Genomic DNA, 22,518 nt, shown 5'->3' on the forward strand with positions numbered 1-22,518 from the left:
AAACGTTTTAATTTAATCCAATATTCAAGACTCTGAGCCCCAATTTCTTTAATTTGTATCTTCCCCTTTTTCGGCACCGTTGGTATAGGTGCTATTTGAGTAGCTCGAGCCATTGGTCACTAGGTTAATACGAGCCTCTCTACCATTTTTTTTCTCCTAATTTACAAATCTGTTTAACTTTCTGGCACCAGTTGATAAAAAAAAAAAAGTTTTCTACCGGAGTACCCCTTTAAGACAATTCTTGGCAACTCATGGTTACTTAACAAAAATACTGTCTTTTGCAAGCAGAATAGTCCTTATGAAGTTTTCACAAATTAGCAAGAAAAATAAGTGCTCCCTCATGAACACAACAGTGCAAGGTCCCCTGACCAAGAAAACTATGGACTTGTCTTGTTCTGGATCCCTTACACAGTAGTGCAATACCTGACACAGATGTGTCTGCTTGACTGATGCAGAGACTTGATATTCCGTTTACAGTAACCAAAGAAGAATGATCAGGCAGCAGCAGTCAGTGATTTTACAGAATCGTCATCACAACCTTGCATTGGTTGTGAATCAGGTATGAAATTAGGTACATTTCTCCAGTTTCAGGCCCCCTGCCATAACACTGTTGGGGGTGGGGGGTGACTTCCCAGAGACATGGCTACCATGGTTTGGCAGAATAAGGACAGCAGTTGACACCAAACACGTCAACTTATCAAATAACTTCTTAAAAATTCTGGAATTTAACCCCTTACGGACCCAGGGTTTCTTCGTTTTTGCATTTTCGTTTTTTCCTCCTTACATTTAAAAAAATCATAACGCTTTCAATTTTGCACCTGAAAATCCATATGATGGCTTATTTTTTGCGCCACCAATTGTACTTTGTAATGACGTCCGTCATTTTACCCAAAAATCTACGGCGAAACAGAAAAAAATCATTGTGAGACAAAATTGAAAAAAAAAACGCCATTTTGTAATTTTGGGGGCTTCCGTTTCTACACAGTACATTTTTCGGTAAAAATTACACCTTATCTTTATTCTGTAGGTCCATACGATTAAAATGATACCCTACTTCTATAGGTTTGATTTTGTCGTACTTCTGGAAAAAATCATAACTACATGCAGGAAAATTTATACGTTTAAAATTGTCATATTCTGACCCCTATAACTTTTTTATTTTTCCGTGTATGGGGCGGTATGTGGGCTAATTTTTTGCGCCGTGATCTGAAGTTTTTAGTGGTACCATTTTTGCATTGATAGGACTTATTCATGATATAAAAAGTGACCAAAAATGCACTATTTTGGACTTTGGAATTTTTTTGCGCGTACGCCATTGACCGTGCGGTTTAATTAATGATATATTTTTATAATTCGGACATTTCCACACGGGGCGATACCACATATGTTTATTTTTATTTACACTGTTTTTTTATGGGAAAAGGGGGGTGATTCAAACTTTTATTAGGGGAGGTGTTAAATGATCTTTATTCACTTTTTTTTTGTTCACTTTTTTTTTGCAGTGTTATAGCTCCCATAGGGACCTAAAACAATGCACACACTGATCTTTTACATTGATCAGTGGTTTCTCATAAGAAACCATTGATCGATGATTCTGCCGCTTGACTGCTCATGCCTGGATCCCAGTTACTGAGCAGTCATTCGGAGATCGGACAGCATGGAGGCAGGTAGGGATCCTCCAGCTGTCTTGTAAGCTGTTAGGGATGCCGTGATTTCGCCGCGGCGATCCTGAACAGCTCCCTGAGCTAACCGCCAAGGTTTCACTTTCATTTTAGACATGGCGTTCAACTTTGAAAGCCGCATCTAAAGGGTTAATAGCACGCGGCACTGCGATCAATGCCGCGCGCTATTAGCCACGGGTCCCGGCCGTTGTTAGAGGTCGGGCCCAACCCGCTATGATGCGGGGCCATGCCGTGGCCCCGCGTTATAGAGCGGGAGCGGACTCATGACTTACGCGTACGTCATGGGTCCTTAAGAGGTTAAAGGGGTACTCCACCCCTAGACATCTTATCCCCTATCCAAAGTATATCTCCTTGCTGCACCCGGCGTTCGTATAGAGTGTCGGATTCAGCGCCAGAGGCTCATGACATCAAGGCCCCGCCCCGCTCATGACGGCACGGCCCTGCCCCCTCAATGCAAGTCTATGGGAGTGGGCGTGAAAGCCGTCATGCCCTCTCCCATAGACTTGCATTGAGGGGGCATGACCGTGACGTCACGAACCTCCACACCGAAGTTCGATCCGTGCTCCGGATGTCTGGGGTGCCGCAGCCGAAATCACGGGGGTCCCCAGTGACTGGACCCCCGAAATCCGACAAATCAGACATTGCGCTGTGAAAAGCCAAAAAGGGGACGTGGTCTGTCACAAAGGGGGGTGGCCGGCACAAAAAGGGGCATGGTTTCACAACCCTAACTATTTATTATTGAATTCACAGAAAATCCACCTAGAAAAAGCTGGTCAGAAAATGTTCCTGACTTTTCCCCATAGTAAATAATGAGGAATCCTGCAAGTCTTAAACAACATTTCCCACTAGTAAAAACCCGACACTCTTAGTAAATGAGGCCCAATATCCAGTTACTGATTCCTGAGATTGTAGTGTCATGTTTTTGTTGCCCTGTTTTTGGGATAGCTGTATTTTTGTTATTTATCTAAATGATGAAAAAAACACAAATAAAAACTATTGAAACAAAAAAATGTTCAAGTAGTTTTGACATTTCATTTACTTTTACAGATTTCAGGTATTATGCATAGGTATACTAGTTGGATTTTGCTTTACCCCTTAAGGACTTAGCACACAGCGCGGTACATTTACGGCACATCTTTCCTGGATCACCGCGTCTCTGGAGGCGGTGATCGGAACGGGATGACTGCTAATAAATATCAGCAGCCATGCCAGGAGATCGCCTAGGGGGGTCCTGAGATCCCCCTCTTGTCGGCGATCATTGTGATTCGCTGATCAATTCTGACCAGCAAATCACGGCTTTTCCGGGCTGATCGGGTCTCTGGTGACCCGATCACCTGGAAAATAGGGGTGATCGGGGTTGTCAGGGGTGCCACCTCCTCCTCAGGACTGACCAGCCAATCACATGGCGGGAGGTTAAAGTTGAGATCTCCCTACTTTGCCCAGAGCGGGGGACTGATGGCAGCGATGGTTAATGGCTGCTGTGGAAGAGGCAGCTGGCGGTAGGCAGTGAGCGACCGGCGGCAGGCAGCGGGGGTAGGCAGAGGGGAGGACCGGCGGCAGCAGAATGCAGGCAGCGGAGACAGAGGCAGCAGTGAAAATCTGGTAAGTGATCTTCACTGCTGCCTTGTAGTTTCACAACTAAAACTCCCAGACAGCCAAAGGCTATCTGGGCAAGCTGGGAGTTGTAATTTTGCAACATCTGGAGGGCTACAGTTTGGACAACACTGTATAGTGGTCTCCAAACTGTGTACTTCCAGATGTTGCCAAACTACAACTCCCAGCATGCCCAGACAGCCCAGGCATGCTTAGCACTGTAGTTCTGCAACATCTGGCACTTCAGATGTTGCTGAACTACATCTCCCAGCATGCCGGGACAGTCTCGGCATGCTGGGAGTTGAAGTCTTGCAATATCTGGAAGGGCACAGTTTGGAGAGCACTATACAGTGGTGCCCAAACTGTAACCCTCCAGATGTTGCAAAACTACAACTCCCAGCATTCCCAGACAGTCCAGGCATGCTGAGTGTTGTAGTTCGGCATCATCTTAAGGGCCAGATGTTGCAGGACTACAACTCCCAGCATGCCTGGGAAGTCTGATCATGCTTGGAGTTAAAGTTTTGCAACATCAGTGGTCTTCAAACTGTTCTCCTCCAGTTGACTGTCCGGGCATGCTGGGAGTTGTAGTTTTGCAACAACTGGTGGCACACTGGTTGAGAAACATTGTCTGTTTCCTAACTCAGTGTTTCCCAACCTGTGTGCCTCCAGCTGTTGCAAAACTACAACTCACAGCATGCACTGACAGACCATGCATGCTGGGAGTTGTAGTATTGCAACAGCTGGAGGTACACTGGCACGGAAACATTGTGGTAGCCTGTTACCTAACTCAGTATTTCCCAACCAGTGTGCCTCCTGCTGTTGCATAACTACAACTGACAGACTGTGTATGCAGGGAGTTGTAGTTTTGCAAAAGCTGAAGGTTTGCCCCCCCCCCCCCCCAAGTGAATGTACAGGGTATACTCACACGGGCAGGGGTTTACAGTGAGGATCCCAGGTCAAGTCTGAACTGCGGCAGCTGAAACTCCCAGCGTGAAACTCACTGTAAACCCCCGCCCATATGAATGTACCCTAAAAACACTACACTACACCTACACAGAATAAAGGGTTAAAAAAACACTACATATACACACCCTAACACTGCCCCCCCCCAAATAAAAATGAAAAACCTCTTGTACGACACTGTTTCCAAAACAAAGCCTCCAGCTGTTGCAAAATAACTCCCAGTATTGCCAGACAGCCATTGACTGTCCAGGCAAGCTGGGAGTTTTGCAACAGCTGGGGCCACTCTGTTTGGAGAACACTGTCGTACAGTATTTTTGGTGGAGGAGGCACGCGCCATGCTTGCATCCGGGTCTGTCCCTATGCAAATCCCTAATGTAGGCCTCAAATGCGCATGGCGCACTCTCACTCCGGAGCCCTGTCTTATTTCAAGAAAACAGTTTAGGGCCACATATGGGGTATTTCCGTACTCATGAGAAATTGCGCTACAAATTTTGGGGGTCTTTTTCTCCTTTTACCCCTTATGAAAAGGTAAAGTTGAGGTCTACACCAGCCTGTTAGTGTAAAATGTTTTATTTTTTACACTAACATGCTGATGTTGCCCCATACTTTTCATTTTCACAAGAGGAAAAAGGGAAAAAAAAGGCCCCCAAAATCTATAACGCAATTTCTCCTGAGTACAGAAATACCCCATATGTGGGTGTAAAGTCATCTGCGGGTGCACAACAAGGCTCAGGAGTGAGAGCGCACTATGTACATTTGAGGTCTAAACTGGTGATTTGCACAGGGGTGGCTGATAGTTACAGCGGTTCTAACATAAACGCAAAAAGAAAAACACTCACGTGACCTCATTTTGGAAACTGCACCCCTCACGGAACATAGCAAGGGGTATAGTGAGCCTCAACACCCCACAGATCTTTGACAAATTTTTGTTAAAGTTGGATGGGAAAATGAAAAAAAAATATTTTTCACTAATATGCTGGTGTTACCCTAAATTTTTCATTTTCACAAGGGAAAATAGGAAAAAAGCCCCCCAAATGTGTAACCCCATGTGTGGATGTAAAGTGGCGCACTACAATGCTCAGAATAGAAGGAGTGCCATTGGGCTTTTGGAGAGAAAATTTGTCCGGAATTAAAGGCCACGTGTGTTTAAAAGTCACCGTGGTTCCAGAACAATAAACCCCCCCCCCCCCCCACATGTGACCTCATTTTGGAAACTACACCCTTCACGTAATGTAATAAGGGGTACAGTGAGCATTTACGCCCCACAAGTGTCTGACAGACTTCTGGAACAGTGGTCCGTGAAAATGAAAAATGTAATTTTTCATTTGCACAACCTACTGTTCCAAAGATCGGTCAAATGCCAGTGGGGTGTAAATGCTTACTGCACCCCCTATTAAATTCTGTGAGTGGTGTAGTTTTCAAAATGGGGTCACATGTGGGGGGGGGGGGTCCACTGTTCTGGCACTATGGGGGCTTTGTAAACGCACATGGCCCCCGACTTCCATTCCAAACAAATTCTCTCTCTCCAAAAGCTCAATGGCGCTCCTTTTCTTCTGAGCATTGTAGTTCGCCCGCAGAGCACTTTAAATCCACAAATGGGGTATTTCCATACTCAGAAGAAATGGTGTTACAAATTTTGGGGAGCATTTTCTCCTATTACCCCTTGTAAAAATGGGGAAAAAACTGCATTTTAGTGAAAAAAAAAATTCCATTTACACATCCGACTTTAACGAAAAGTCATCATACACCTGTGGGGTGTAGAGGCTCACTGTACCCGTTGTTACATTCCTTGAGGGGTAGAGTTTCCAAAATAGTATGCCATGTGGGTTTTTTTCTGCTGTTCTGGCACCATAGGGGCTTCCTAAATGCGACATGCCCCCCCAAAAACCATTACAGCAAAATTTGCTTTCCAAAAGCCAAATGTGACTCCTTCTCTTCTGAGTATTGTAGTGCGCCAGTGATGCACTTGACATCCACACATGGGGTATTTCCATACTCAGAAGAAATGGGGTTACAAATTTTGGGGAGCATTTTCTCCTATTACCCCTTGTAAAAATGTAAAATTTGGGGAAGAACAAGCATTTTAGGTGAAAAAAAAACAAATTTAATTTACACATCCTAGTTTAACAAAATGTTGTCAAATACCTGTGGGGTGTTAAGGCTCACTGTACCCCTTGTTACATTCCTTGAGGGGTGTAGTTTCCAAAATAGTATGCCATATGTTTTTTTTTTCTTTTCTGGCACCATAGGTGCTTCCTAAATGCAACATGCCCCCCAAAAACCGTTTCAGCAAAATTCACTCTCCAAAATCCCATTGTCGTTCCTTCCCTTCTGAGCCCTCTACTGCACCCACAGAACACTTTACATTCACATATGAGATATTTCCTTGCTCAAGAGAAATTGGGTTACAAATTTTGGGGGGATTTCTTTCCTTTTATCCCTTGTAAAAATGCAAAAAAATGGCTCTACAAGAACATGCGAGTGTAAAAAATTAAGATTTTGAATTTTCTCCTTCACTTTGCTGCTATTCCTGTGAAACACCTAAAGGGTTAAAAACTTTCTGAATGTCATTTTGAATACACTGAGGGGTGCAGTTTCTATAATGGGGTCATTTATATGGTATTTCTCACAGAAAGGCTCCTCAAATCCCCTTCAATCCCCTTTTGAATTTTTCTGGAAAATTGTTGCTCCACTTTGAAACCCTATAATGTCTTCAAAAAGTAAAAAAAAGTTCAACTTTATGATGCCAACATAAAGTAGACATACTGTATTTGTGAATCAACATATAATTTATTTAGAATTTTCCTTACAAGCAGAAAGTTTCAAAGTTAGAAAAATGCTAAATTTTCAAAATTTTCATGACATTTTGGGATTTTTCACCAAGAAAGAATGCAAGTAACGACGAAAAGTTACCACTATGTTAAAGTAGAATATGTCACGAAAAAACATTCCCACCCGAAGTAAAGCCACCTCTGTGTGGTGGATAAGGGATACATTTTGAGTCTAAATTTTTTGACCAAGAGTGCTGCTGCAACCTTCTTTTTGTATACTTCATATTTGCCACAGCAGTGTATTAGGTAGTTGTGCTGGCTATTTTTCTTTCTTTTTTTTTTCTTCTTTTTAATATTGTTGCTGTTTGCTGTAGTACACTTCTTTATGTTCTTTAGTGAAAGATTTAAATAATATATAATATGCGTGTTTACATATACATGTGCACTACTGTAACATGTTATCAGAAAATACTCTCTTTAGCTGGAAACTATTATTCGAACAACACTCACCGTTTTTAGGATATGTTGCAACCAATAAATCATCTTCTCTGGCTTCAAAAGTTTCCAATGCTTGAAATGTCTCCAAGCTGCAAAGAATGCTTGGATATAGCATACCCTTATAAGAAAATAGCAAGTCTTCAGCTGATGTATTGGTAGTCGAATGAATCATTTCCAGCAACACTGCTCGGTCATTTTTGCCTGTTGGCCTAATATCAGACATCTTTTACAAGTGTGATCCTGGCCAGGACTATCCACTCTCTGCTACTACATCTAGCTTATATAGACAAAAGTGTGTGTACAAAATGGAGAATAAGATAGGTGCCAAAAACATGCTCAAACTCTGCCAGTGTAACATAATATTCCAGGGAACAGTAAACAATTGTGAAAGTATTATCCCTGTAACCTGTTCTGTTATATCCCTACACTGCACTGACTGGACATTGTAAGGCTATCATGAGGAAATGTCCGCACGAAAATTTTCCATGTGTACATCACCCTGACAGCAGAGCACTGACAGAACATGCTGGCGCTAGGACTGCTCGGAAATGCACTCTCACAGATGACAATGCATTTTCGTGCGGAGTCCGCAGAAAGAATAGACATGTCTATTCTTTTTTGCCAAAACATGAATTTGAATTTCTGCGCCAGATGTTTCAGGTGTGGAAATTCTACTTTGTGAATAGCGCAGCAGAATCCCTTTGAAATCAATGGGACTTTGCTGCTCTGGAATCTCTGTGCGCAATTCAAATGCGGAATTCAGCATGGAAATTCCATTGTGTGAACATAGCCATAGGCTGTGGAGAGACAAGAAGTTATCAATTCATTTATAAATGCCAAGAAGAGGTAACAAATAAAAAGCAGTTCTAAAGACGGTTGAGAAATTAAATGATACAGAAAACATGTCTAGAAAGCAGACAATTAGTTAAAAAAAATACCAGCATTTCTTACCACAGCAGATTTTGATACTTTGAGCAATGTTCACAGAAAAACCTAGGCTTTCCCCTACCCAGGGCAATAATTCAGTTCACTGACTTGTCAGAATACCTTAGCTAAGGAATAGTGGCTTGTTGGTGCCCACCTTCATGGCACCCATTACCTGGGGTGCATGCTCATCAGCTCCACCTGGCTTTGAAGCTACCACTTTTGTGAAAACAACTTCTTATACTTAAAGGGGTACTCCGCCCCTAGACATCTTGTCTGGATAAGATGCCAGATCGCGGGGGTCCTGCCGCTGGTGACCCCTGCAATCTCTCTGAAGCAACTGGCATTCGCTTAGAAAGCTGGATGCCGGTGAGAGGGTTGTGACATCATTGCCACACCACTTGTGATGTCACACCCCCCTCAATGAAAGTCTATAGGAGGAGGCATGGCAGCCGCCATGCCCCCTCTCATAGACTTGCATTGAGGGGGTGTGGCGTGACATCACGAGGGGAATAGCTGTGATGTCACGACCTCCTCCGCCAAAACCAAGAGCTTGGAACAATCAATTTTCCATCTATAGGGCTTGTTGTTTGTGCTGACAACTCTCTCTGTGTCAAGAACTGTCCAGAGCAGGAGCAAATCCCCATGTTATGTTCCGAGCTCCGGCCACTGACGCTCTGGCCCTCCTCCACCCGGCGGGGCTGGCATTCGCATTGTGGGACATGCCCGCATGGGAGTCCCAGCCCGTCACTCACCTCGCCCCTATTCTGCTTCTCAGCTTTGGCACACGTGTCCCCATCTCCTAGGGCGCGCGTGCACTGGAGCTTTAAGATTTAAAAGGCCAGTACGGCCATAAATAGTTTTGCCACTCACTTATAAGTTCCTGCTCCTCCCATACTTCATTGCCGGATCTTTGTTGCCTCGTGCAATTGAGAAAGCGTTATTGTGATTTGCCTTGCCGTGTTTCTGACCTTGCTCCTATTTCGCCTGCTGTCACATTCACACCCTATCGGTGCAGCCAAGACGCTAGAGAGAGTGTGATGTTGCAAGGGTTAAAGCCACCAGACCTCCGGGTATCCACTACTAGTCCCAGCAAGTCACCAGATTAACCCTTTGATAAATGTATTACACCAGAGCTTCCTTCAGAAAGGTGAGCTCCTATATTTAGAGATCAATGACCAGAGCTGATTAATTAAACATTTAATATGAAAAAAGGTATCACAGTGCTATGTATTAAATAAACAAATGACACACAGGTACAAAAATATATAAAGGAGTTCAGCAAGACAAGTTCAGAAAACAAAAAGAAAAGTCCTTACAGCATAATGGTATAGCAGTCCTTGTGAGTGAGAGTCCAGCTGTTCTTAGGATCTTGTCAGCTTATGCCACAGGCTTCAACAAAGATTTGTCCAGCATCTCAGTTTTATAGTGGCTTTTTAGGGAAAAAAAAACTCCACCCCCCCCCCCCCCTCACCTCTGATCCCACCAGGTGGGGGGCATCTCACTTCCGGGTCCCTTATCTCATGATGGGACCAGAGACAGCTCATATCCTGCTGCTACGAAGGCTCTTAAGGACGCAGGGTCGGTCCCGGCTGCTATTCATAGCCGGGACCCTGGGCTAATAGCGCGCAGCACTGATTAGTGTGCCGCGCTATTAACCCTTCAGACGCGGCGATCAAAGTTGATCGCCGCATTGAAAAGGAAAGTAAACGCTTCCCGGCAGCTCAGTCGGGCTAATCAGGACTATTGTGATAAAGTTGCGATGTCCCGATCAGCTAGGACGTGAGCGGAGGCCCCCTTACCTTGCTCCGTCGCGTCTGATTGGCGTTTGATTGCTCCAAGCCTGAGCTACAGGCTTGAGCAATCAAGCCCCTATTATGCTGATCCATTCAAAGCTATGGCTTTGCAGGGATCAGGGTAAAACCTCAGTGTGTGCAGTGTTATAGCCCCCTATGGGATCTATAACACTGCAAAAAAAAGTGAAAAAATAAAGTTAATAAAGTCATTTAACCCCTTCCCTAATAAAAGTTTGAATCACGCCCATTTTCCCATAATAAAACTGTGTAAATAAATATGAAAACAAACATATGTGGTATCGCCGCGTGCGTAAATGTCCAAACTATAAAAATATATCATTAATTAAACCACATGGTCAATGGCGTACGCGCAAAAAAAATTCCAAAGGCCAAAATTGCGTATTTTAAATCATAAAAAATGAATAAAAAGCGATCAAAAAGTCTGATCAATGCAAACATGGTACCGATGAAAACTTCAGAACACGGTGCAAAAAATGAGCACTCAAACAGGCCTGTTCCCAGAAAAATAAAAAAGTTATAGGGGTCAGAAAATGACAATTGTAAACGTATAAATTTTCCTGCATGTTATGATTTTTTTAAGAAGTTCGACAAAATCAAACCTATATAAGTAGGGAATCATTTTAACAGTATGGACCTACAGAATAAAGATAAGTTGTGATTTTTACCAAAAAATGCACTGCGTAGAAACGGAAGCCCCCAAAAGTTACAAAATGACATTTTTTCTTCAATTTTGTCGGACAATGAAACATGTAAAATGTAACATCGGTGGGTGTCCCCCTGACCCAATGTGGCTCCTGTTGCTTTTGGTGATGATGGCAAGAATTTCCCGGCTGGCCTGGTGGTGCTCTGAGGTTGTGTGGCTTCCCTCCAGGTACTTGCTCCAGCTTGTGAAGATCCACCCTTTACTGCTGGCGCCCTGTTATTGGCAAAGTCATCTCCTAGTTCTGCTGCTTCCATGGCTGTCTTGGGCTTGCAGTCCAAAATCAAAGCTCCGTGTTTGTAGAAACTGATCCAGGACCATAAAGTCCTCCAGGGCCTCATAAGTAGTGACTTGTAGGCCCCCAGACCATTGCCTGAATGCAGTCCTTAGCTGACCTGCATGTTCAGTGCAGCTTTCTGTGGCGCTTTGTTGCAAAGTCAAAAATCTTTTCCGATAAGCCTCTGGAGTCAGATGAAAACTTTTTAGCAGGGCAGATTTTATTGCCTCATAGTCCTGGTCACTTTCAGAGGGAAGAGAAGCAAACACATCCAAAGCTTTCCCTCGCAACCGTGGGGTTAGATATCAACCTCACTGTTCCTTAAATAGATGGAACTGCCAGCAACCGGCAAACCTTTTCAAATCCCCTCAGGAACACATCCAGATCACCATCTTTCTCCAACATGGGGAAATGTTCCAAGCAAGGTTTGTGTTCTCCTTGATCCTGCACATCACTGTGTGCAGATAAAGCATCCCCTCCCAGTCTCAGAACCTCCAGTTCATGCCTCCACTGGGCCTCTCTTTCTGCTGCTCTTTCGGCCACCTCTCTCTTTGAGGCTTGTGCCTGTGCCTCTCTCTCTCTATAGTTCGTGCTTGTGCCTCTCTTTCTGCAGTTTAGCAATGGAGAAGAAGTTGGAGTTTCATATTAGCATCCACATTCCCAACGTGTTGTAAGGCAGTCCGCATATAAGAGTCCAAGGCCTCATATGGAGTACTGTCCTGATAGGGAGTAATGTGGCTGCGTTCCCCAGGAGATATCAGTCCTTAAATGGCAGATCCAGCTGTAGGACTTTGTCTCATGTCACTCAGCCCTGCTGCATGGGCATCAAACTCCACAAGATCAGCAATAAGTTGTTCCTTGTTCTTTCCCGCAGTAGAGACCTCCTTTTCTTGGCACATTAGCTCCAGTGCAGGTTTGGACTGCTTGCGATATGCCTCCATATTTCCAAGATGAAACAGAGGAGGTAAAACAGGAGATGGGGAGGGTAGAATTGTCTTGCACTCTTTTTGTATGTCTTTTAAACCAGCGCTGAGCTCTGTCTTTGGAATTTACACGCAAGAATATGTATGCAATTTCTTTTAGTGCTAAGATTTCCTTACAGGTAAAATCCAGCAAGCACTAAATATCTCTAAATATATCCCACCGCTGCCACCAGTTGTCACGATCACACCCTATCGGTCCAGCCAAGACGGTAAAGAGAGTGTGATGGTGCAAGAGTTAAAGCCACCAGACCTCTGGGTATCTACTACTAGTCCCAGCAAGTCACCAAATTAACCCTTTGATAAACGTGTTACACCTTAGCTTCCTTCAGAAAGGTGAGACCCTATATTTAGAGATCAAAGACTAGAACTGATTAAACATTTTATCTGAAAAAAGGTATCACATTTCTACGTATTAAACAAATCACATACAAATACAAAAATATATCAAAAAAGTTCAGCAAGACATGTTCAGTAAACAAAAATAAAAGTCCTTACAGCATAATGGTATAGCAGTCCTTCTGAGTGAGAGTCCAGCTGTTCTTAGGATCTTGTCAGCTTTTGCCACAGGCTTCAACAAAGGTTTGTCCAGCATCCCAGTTTTATAGTGGCTTTTTAGGAAGGAAAAAACTCCATGCCCCCCTCCCCTCTGATCCCACCAAGTGGGGAGCATCTCTCTTCTGGGTCCTTTATCTCTTGATGGGACCAGAGACAGCTCATATCCTGCTGCTATGAAGGCTTTTAACTTCATAGTTAAGAAGTATAACACAGGCAGACAACCCCCCCCCCCCCCAATAAAACTGGAATACACAAAAACAAATACACAGTCTGAATGCACCCTCACCCATGCCTTAGATTATACATTATACACAAACATAATTATAATACACATGTTTGATTCCACAATCAGGCCTTGGGCCTGACACCTGCCTTCTGACCTCCTGCTACGTTCCTGACTACGCACCTGTGCCATCTGCCCTGACCTTCTGCTATCCAGACTATGAATTTCTACATGCCTCCTGTGCCTCGAACCTCCTCAGCCGCCTGTGTGGTCGAGTTGTGCCAGGGGTAGGGACCTGGGTGCCGCCTGCTGCAGCAAGACCATCCCGCTTTGCGGGGGTGAAAACCAGTGGCACCTTAGACTCCGCTAGACGGCCTGCGTCATCTGCCACACAGGTTCAGCGGATCCACTTCCTCTGGTGTTCCTGTCTTCCTAACAGTGATTGTTACAGTAAGACCCGGCCATGGATCCCACTGAGGTACCTCTGCCAGAAGTCGCGGATCTTCCCTTTGCTGTGGCCCATCAATTGCAGCAGTTGGCAGGACAGGTGCAGCAACTTACTCAACTGTCCGCCATAATTCAACAGTTATTAGCCATGCAGCAGCAACCGCAACGTGCTCCAATTCCTCCACCTGTTCCTGCAGCATCTACAGGCTCCAAGCCACTCTTACCTCTGCCCTCTAAGTATGATGGAGATTCCAAGTTGTGCAGAGGCTTCGTTACACAGTGCTCCATGCATTTGGAGCTCATGTCTGAACAGTTCGCGATGGAACGAGCTAAGGTGGCCTTTGTCATCAGTTTCCTGACCGCAAAAGCCCTGGGCTGGGTTACACCTCTTTGGGACCACGGTGATCCGGTATCCTCTAACTTGACGGCCTTTCTCGTTGAATTCCGCAGCGTCTTTGAGGAACCCGCTCGTGCTTCTTCTGCTGAGACGACTCTACTGAATCTCTGCCAAGGGAATTCCTCTGTCGGTGACAACGCAGTTCAGTTCCGCACTCTTGCCTCACCGCCACTGTCCACCGCAACTGTCCCCTGTGCTCCTTGCCGAAGAGGCTATGCAAGTAGAACGTTCACGCTTGTTGCAGCAAGAAAGATCTCGACGACGCAGTGAGAATTTATGTCTCAATTGTGCTAGCCTGGAGCACTTCCTCAAAGATTGCACTGTTTGTCGTTTGACCATTTCTGTATAAATCTACGCTTCTGTCAATACTTCATTCATCGCTACTACATTTTTTAACTCTGGTCCCGCAGGCGACTTCATTGATGCCTCGTTGGTCTAAAGATATAATCTTCCTGTTACTCGGCTGGCCAAGCCTTTATTTGTCTCTACTGTTAATGGACAAAATCTGGACTGTAAGGTGCTATTCCGTACTGAGCCTCTCATAATGCAAGTGGGTGTTTTGCATAAGGAAAAGATTGAATTCTATGTCCTACCCCACTGTACCTATGAGCTTCTTCTTGGTCTTCCTTAGCTCCAACTTCATTCTCCGCAACTTGATTGGAGAACTGGAGACAATCCTGTCAAAATCTTTGTCTTAGGCCAGTTCAGCCTAAAGTTTCTCATCTTAATCCTTTGCCTAGTCTGCCTCAACCCTACCAAGACTTCTCTGATGTATTCTGCAAGAAGCAGGCTGAGACTCTACCTCCTCATCGCCCTTATGATTGTCCCATTGATTTGCTGCCTGGAACCAAACCTCCTCGTGGAAGAATGTACCCGCTATCTGTTCCTGAGACCCAAGCTATGGCTAAATATATCCAGGAGAACCTCCAAAAGAGATTTATCCATAAGTCCTCTTCTCCTGCTGGAGGAGATTTCTTTTTTGTAGGGAAGAAGGATGGCTCACTCCGTCCGTGTACTGACTACAGGGGAATTAACAAAAAAACGGTAAAAAAATCTTTATCGTCTTCCTTTGATCTACAAACTTTTTAACCGTCTCCGGGGGGCCAAGGTCTTCTTTAAGTTGGACTTGCGGCGAGCTTATAACCTTATTCGTGTCCGCAAGGGAGATGAATGGAAAATGGCCTTCACTACTCGTGATGGACATTTTGAGTATCTAGTGATGCCTTTCGGTCTCTGCAATGCTCCTGCCGTTTTTCAAGAATTTGTCAATGATATTTACCGAGATCTTCTCTACATCTGTGTTGTCATGTACCTTGATGACATCTTGATCTTCTCTACCAACTTAGAGGAGCATCGTACTCATGTTCATCAGGTTCTTCAGCATCTTCGGAAGAATCATCTCTAGGCCAAACTGGAGAAATGCCTATTTGAGAAGTCTGCAAGCAGAGTAACGCAGCGAGCGCTCCGGGGAAGCAGCGGGACCCGGAGAGCTCGCGGCGTTACTCTGCTTGCAGCGCTCCGGTCGGCGCTGCTGACCGAGAGCGCTGCTACCCTGTCACCGGAGGGGATGCGATCCGCGGGACGGGACGTGCCCGCTCACGGATCGCATCCCATGTCTCTTCTCACCTGCCCTGTCCTTCCTCTGTCCCGGCACGCGCGGCCCCGCTCCCTAGGGCGCGCGCGTGCTGGCTCTCTGAAATTTAAAGGGCCACTAATTGGTGCCTGGCCCAATCACGTCTAATCACTGTTTTCCCTACAAAACATCCCTTCCCCTTCCTGTCCCTGCTGGATCTTGTTGCCTAGTGCCTAGTGAAAGCTTTCCAGTGTGTCCTTTGCCTGTGTTTCCAGAATCTTTGCTGTTGCCCCTGACTACGAACCTTGCCGCCTGCCCTGACCTTTTTGCTACGTCTGACCTTGCCTTGTCCTTTTGTACCGCGCCATCTCAGCCGCCAGAGAGGTTGAGTCGCTACCGGGTGGAACGACCTGGGGGTTACCTGCCGCAGCAAGTCCATCCCGCTTTGCCGCGGGCTCTGGTGAATACCAATAACCCCTTAGACTCCGTTCCCCTGGTACGGCCCACGCCATCTCTCTGGCACAGAGAATCCACTTCCAGTGTCCTCACCCTCCGCCAGCCCGGATCCTGACAGTAGATCCAGCCATGGATCACGCTGTGGTGCCACTACCAAGCCTTGGAGACCTTACTTCCATTGTGGCCCAACAGTCTCAAAAGGTAGTCCAACAAGGACATCAGTTGTCACAACTGACTGCAATGGTTCAGCAACTTCTGCCTCTACAGCCATCTTTTCCGCCAGTTCCTCAACTGCAAGCTGCCGCTTCCAGCACCAGAGTCCGTCTTTCTCTTCCGGACAAGTTTGATGGGGACTCTAAGTAGTGCCGTGGCTTCCTGACCCAGTGTTCTCTGCACTTGGAGCTGTTGGCTGACCAATTTCCCACTGAACGGTCAAAGGTGGCATTCGTGGTCGCCTGGAAAGGCATTATTTTGGGCCACTCCGCTTTGGGACCGCAACGATCCTGCCACCGCTTCAGTCCAGACCTTCTTCTCAGAAATACGCTCTGTCTTTGAGGAACCAGCTCGGGTTTCTTCAGCCGAGACGGCTTTGTTGAATCTTGTTCAAGGAAACTCTACACAGGGGTGGATCCAGAGTCTAGTCTCGGGAGGGGAATTATTAGAGAATTTCGTTTTGGTGGACAGAAAATAAGGTGTTTCTGAAAGAACTTACAATATTATTAAATGTATCCAGTATAATAATCAAATACACCAATTGCCACAGAATGGGAAAGCGCTAAAGAAGTTTTTACAATTTAAAACTACAGCTCCCAGTATGACCTAAGTAGTGGTGAGGTTATGCTGGGAGTTGTTGTCTCACCCATCATTACTGCAAAACTTACAAGTGACTACAGCTCTGATGGGAGAGTCAGGACAATGTACAATGATATCAGTGACTATAGGTGACGTCTTCTCTATAGTCTTTCCTTATCTAATTCAGATGGTACATACCGCCAGGTCCAGCTAAATGTTCTCGCTGAAGAACTTGATGCCCAGACGGCTCCTCACTATGTCAGCGGATTCTGAACCTCTATATGAAAACAAGTATTATTATAAAACTGCCAAACATCCTATACTTTGAATATAATTCTGACACACTGTACCCTCCGAATATACTACAACTCACTTTACCCTTTGAATATAATACTGCCACACACTGTACCCAATGAATATAATACTGCTACACATTGTACCCACTGAATAATATTGCCACACATTGTACCCACTGAATAATACTGCCACACATTGTACCCACTGAATATAATACTGCCACACATTGTACCCACTGAATATAATACTGCCACACATTGTACCCACTGAATACTGCCACACATTGTACCCACTGAATATAATACTGCCACACACTGTACACACTGAATATAATACTGGCACACACTGTAGCCTCTGAATATAATACTGTACACACTGTACCCACTGAATATAATACTGCCACACATTGTACCCACTGAATACTGCCACACATTGTACGCACTGAATATAATACTGCCACACACTGTACCCACTGAATATAATACTGCCCACACACTGTACCCAATGAATATAATACTGCCACACATTGTACCCACTGAATAATACTGCCACACATGGTACCCACTGAATATAATACTGCCACAAACTGTACCCACTGAATATAATACTGCCCACACACTGGACCCAATGAATATAATACTGCCACACATTGTACCCACTGAATATAATACTGCCCACACACTGTACCCAATGAATATAATACTGCCACATATTGTACCCACTGAATAATACTGCCACCCATTGTACCCACTGAATATAAAACTGCCACACATTGTACCCAATGAATAATACTGCCACACACTGTACCCTCTGAATATAATACTGCCACACACTGTACCCCTGAATATAATACTGCCACACACTGTACTCCTGAATATAATACTACCACACACTTTATCTCTGAATATAATACTGCGACACACTGTACCCCTGAATATAATACTGCCACACACTGTAACCTCAGAATATAATACTACCACACACTGTATGCTCTAAATATCCCTCTGAATACAATACCGTGATGTATTGTGGCTAATGAAAACCGTACTACCCCAGAAATTCCTTATACTCTGTCCCCCTCATATATAGTAATAATGCCCCATCCTGTGCCTGCACATATAACTATGACCTATCCTGTTCCACCTTATAATAATAATGCCCTCTGTCCTGTGCCCCTACCATATAATTCCCCCTGTGCTGTGCCCCTCACTTATAATGCCCCTGCAATGTTCCCCTCACATATAATGCCCCATCCTGCTCCCTCAGGGGGCATTTTAAGTAAGGGGCACATAACAGGGTGCATTATAAGTAAGGGGCACATAACAGGGCATTATAAGTCGAAGTACATTATATGTTAGCAGCTCAAGACAGGGGGGCATTATAAGTGAGGGGCCCAAGACAGGGGGGCATTATAAGTGAGGGCCTGTAATGCCCCCCTGTCATGTGGCCCTCACATTGAATGCTCTCTGTTATGTGTCCCTCACTTATAATGCCCCCCCTGTCATGTGCCCCTCACATTTAATGCCCACCTGTCATGTGCCCCTCACATTTAATGCCCCCTGTCATGTGCCCCTCACATTTAATGCCCCTGCAATGTTCCCCTCACATATAATGCCCCCTGTCCTGCACCCTCAGGGGGCATTTTAAGTAAGGGGCACATAATAGGGGGCATAAGTGAGGGGCACATGACAGGGGGCATTAAATGTGAGGGGCACATGACAGGGGGCATTAAATGTGAGGGCACATGACAGGGGGCATTAAATGTGAGGGGCACATGACAGGGGGGCATTATACGTGAGGATCCCCCCTGTCATGTGCCCCTCACTTATAATGCCCCCCTGTCTTGGGCCGCTAACATATATGTGCTTCGACTTATAATGCCCCGTAATGTTCCCCTCACATATAATGCCCCCTGTCCTGCACCCTCAGGGGGCATTTTAAGTAAGGGGCACATAAAAGGGGGCATTATAAATCAGAGCACATTATTTGTTAGCGGCACATGACAGGGGGGCATTATAAGTGAGGGGCACATAACGGGGCCCTGTCAGTCTGCCGGAAGTGGCCATTCCAATGTCCCCCGCAGGAAGCCGCGGACAACACATGGGATACATGGAGGGGGCATGTCGGCCAGCACTTCGTGCAGGGTTCAGCCCACCCCCTTACAGCAGACTGCAGGGGCCCTGTTCAGGAGATTGTAGGGGGGCCTAGCGCTCGGATGACCCACAATCTATAACTTATCCTCTGTCTCCGCGTCTAAATAGGCTGTAAATAAATGAAAAATAGATGCTGGCAGCAGTGGGATAGATAGAAAGATAGATATGAGATAGATAGATAGATAGATATATACAGCAGGTAAAGCAGCACACAAGATAGTCCAGAAGTAAAGGGTGCACGCTGTGGTCGGACCAGAGCCCCAAGGTCCCTGCAGATATAGTGATGTCAAACACAGACAGCACTCCAGATTAAGGTGCAAAATAGAAGTGGCTTTATTCACACCAAATAGTGCAAGGCGACGTTTCGACCACCTCCCCTAATGCAGACTACGGGAGGTGGTCGAAACGTCGCCTTGCACTATTTGATGTGAATAAAGCCACTTCTATTTTGCACCTTAATCTGGAGTGCTGTCTGTGTTTGACATCGCTGTAGATAGATAGATAGATAGATAGATAGATAGATAGATCGATAGATAGGAGATAGATATGAGATAGATAGATAGATAGATATGAGATAGATAAATGGATAGATAGATATGAGAGATAGATAGAAGATAGATAGATAGATAGGAGATAGATATCAGAGAGATAGATAGATATGAGAGAGATAGATAGATAGATAGATATGAGATAGATAGATATGATATAGATAGATAGATATGATATAGTTAGATAGATATGATATAGATAGATATGAGAGATAGATAGGAGATAGATAGACAGATAGATCAGTGTTCCCCAACCAGGGTGCCTCCAGCTGTTGTAAAACTACAACTCCCAGTATGCCCACAAAGCCAAATAGAAGCTGGGAGTTGTAGTTTTACTACAGTTAGAGGCCTCTGCTGGGAAACACTGATAAGAGTCCCCCTTTACCTCTCACTGTCTCCTGACCCCCCCCCCCTCCTCCTCACCCCAAAGTTACTTACCATGAAGGGCAGGGGGGGTCTGGAGGCATTGGGTGGGTGTCCGGGCCTGTGGTGGAGGTGCAGGAAACTCAGCCCGGCCTGCAGGAAATACAGAGGAGTGAGAGGGGGAGGAGCTTATCTCTCTTCCCAGCCCCTGCACAGTGTAATGCCTGCAGACTGAATGATGCTGAGACCGAAGCATCTTCAGTACTGACAGGCAGCCTGCAGAGGATGGTGTCCCCGCGGTTCACACGGTGAAAATGCTGCAGGTGAGGGGACAGTGGAGCCGGGGCTGACAGCTCCCGCTCATCAATACTATAGTATCGGGAGGGGCAGCAATCTCGGGGGGGGGGGGGGGGGAGGCAATTGCCGTTGCCCCCCTCCCTGGATCCGCCACTGACTCTACAGTGGGCAATTACGCCATTCAGTTCCGGACTCTTGGCTCAGAATTATCGTGGAATAATGAGGCTCTCTGCGCGACCTTCAAGAAAGGTTTATTCAGCCACATCAAAGATGTTCTGGCCGCACGAGAGATACCCTCAACCCTGTCTGAACTATTCCATTTGGCCACCCGCATTGATATGCGTTTTTCAGAAAGGCGACAGGAGCTACGCCGAGAAAAGGATCTTGTTCACACCAGGCGGTTTCCCCGCCTAACACCTCTCTTCCAGCATCCGCTGCAACCTGTGACTGTGCCTTCCGTCGAGGAGACTATGCAAGTGGATCGGTCTCGCCTGACCAAACTTGAGAGGACTCGCCGAAGGAATGAGAACCTTTGCCTGAAGGACTGTCCTATTCGTCCTCCGCGTCTGGGAAGACGCACGCACCTAGTAAACGTGGGAGAGGCGTTACTGGGTGTGGATTCTACCTCTCCATGCCTGACTATTTCTAAACGAATTTCTTTGCCTGCTAAATCTGCCTTTTCTGCCATGGCCTTTCTGGACTCTGGTTCAACAGGTAACTTCATTGAGTCAACAGATTCAACATCCCTGTGACCCGTCTCGACAAGCCTCTCTTCATTTCTTCTGTGAGTGGACAGAATCTGGACTGTACCGTGTGCTATCGCACAATGCCCTTGCGCATGAACGTAGGTGTCCTCCATCATGAGGAGATTTAATTTTTTGTGCTTCCCAACTGTACTTCTGAAGTTCTACTTGGCTTGCCTTAGCTCCAGCTCCACTCTCCTACGCGTGACTGGTCTTCTGGGGACATTAGAAGTTGGGGTCCTACCTGTCACCAGCGATGCTTTAAGACCTTACCCATCAGTCAAGTAACCGTCTTTTCTTCTCTGCCAGACCTGCCTAAGGCCTACCAGGACTTTTCCGATGTTTTTTGTAAAAAGCAAGCCGAAGTCTTACCACCACACAGACCCTTTGACTGCCCTATTGACTTGCTTCCTGGTACTTCTCCACCTCGTGGCAGGATTTATCCTCTCTCTGTCCCAGAGACCCAAGCCATGTCCGAGTATGTTCAAGAAAATAAAAAAAAAAGGATTTATCAGAAAATCTTCATCTCCTGCTGGAGCAGGGTTCTTCTTCGTTGCTAAGAAAGATGGAACCCTACGTCCATGCATCGATTACCGCGGTTTAAATAAAATTACCGTTAAGAACCGTTATCCACTCCCCCTTATCTCTGAACTGTTTGACCGTCTGCGGGGAGCGAAAATTTTTACCAAACTCAATCTAAGAGGGGCTTATAATCTTATCCGTATACGTGAAGGAGACGAGTGGAAGACTGCATTCAACACCCGTGGCAGACATTTTGAATATCTTGTCATGCCTTTCGACCTTTGCAATGCCCCAGCAGTTTTCCAGGACTTTGTCAATGAAATTTTTCATGACATGCTATATACCTGTGTAGTAGTCTACCTGGATGACATTCTTATTTTTTCTTCTAACCCTGAGGAACATCGCCTCCATGTCCGTCAGGCGTTACAGCGCCTACGCAAAAATCACCTTTATGCTAAGATTGAAAAATGTCTCTTTGAACGCAGCAGTCTACCTTTCTTGGGTTACATTGTGTCCAGCCAAGGCCTTCAAATGGATCCTGACAAACTTTCTGCGGTTGTGGATTGGCCACCCCCCTCTGGATTGCGAGCTATCCAACGCTTCCTCGGGTTTGCTAACTACTATCGTCAATTTATTCCCCACTTCTCCTCCATCGTTGCACCTATTGTAGCATTGACCAAAAAAGACGCGAACCCGAGGTCCTGGCCACCAATGGCAGAGGAGGCCTTTAATCTGCTCAAGGCTGCCTTCGCTTCTGCACCTGTTCTGTCCAGGCCTGACCCCTCGAAGCCTTTTATCCTCGAAGTAGATGCTTTTTCTGTCGGTGCCGGTGCGGGTGCCGTTTTAACTAAAAAAAACACTACTGGGAAAAATCGCACGTGTGTTTTTTTCTCCAAGACATTCTCTTCTGCAGAAAAAAATTATTCGATTGGAGATCGTGAGCT

General features: G+C 45.6%; 1 protein-coding gene across 7 annotated transcripts in view; it reads right to left on the reverse strand.

Annotated features, from left to right (window-relative positions):
* LOC130362585 (sulfotransferase 6B1-like) overlaps positions 1-22,518 on the reverse strand; it is a 121,734-nt gene that overhangs the window by 74,264 nt on the left and 24,952 nt on the right. For 2 of the 7 annotated variants that reach the window (XM_056567331.1, XM_056567332.1), the window contains exons 2-3: positions 16,850-16,928; positions 7,520-7,716 (exon numbers count right to left, since the gene is read on the reverse strand). In XM_056567331.1, coding sequence (XP_056423306.1) covers positions 7,520-7,679 — 160 coding nt within the window. In that variant the 5' untranslated portion in view covers positions 7,680-7,716; positions 16,850-16,928. Of the gene's footprint in view, positions 1-7,519; positions 7,717-8,458; positions 8,751-9,304; positions 9,347-16,849; positions 16,929-22,518 lie in introns of those variants that run through there. The other 5 variants (XM_056567326.1, XM_056567327.1, XM_056567330.1 and 2 more) reach the window with 5 other exon arrangements.

This window comes from Hyla sarda, chromosome 3 (assembly GCF_029499605.1).
Source record: "Hyla sarda isolate aHylSar1 chromosome 3, aHylSar1.hap1, whole genome shotgun sequence".
In the NCBI taxonomy this organism is placed as follows: Eukaryota; Metazoa; Chordata; class Amphibia; order Anura; family Hylidae; genus Hyla; species Hyla sarda.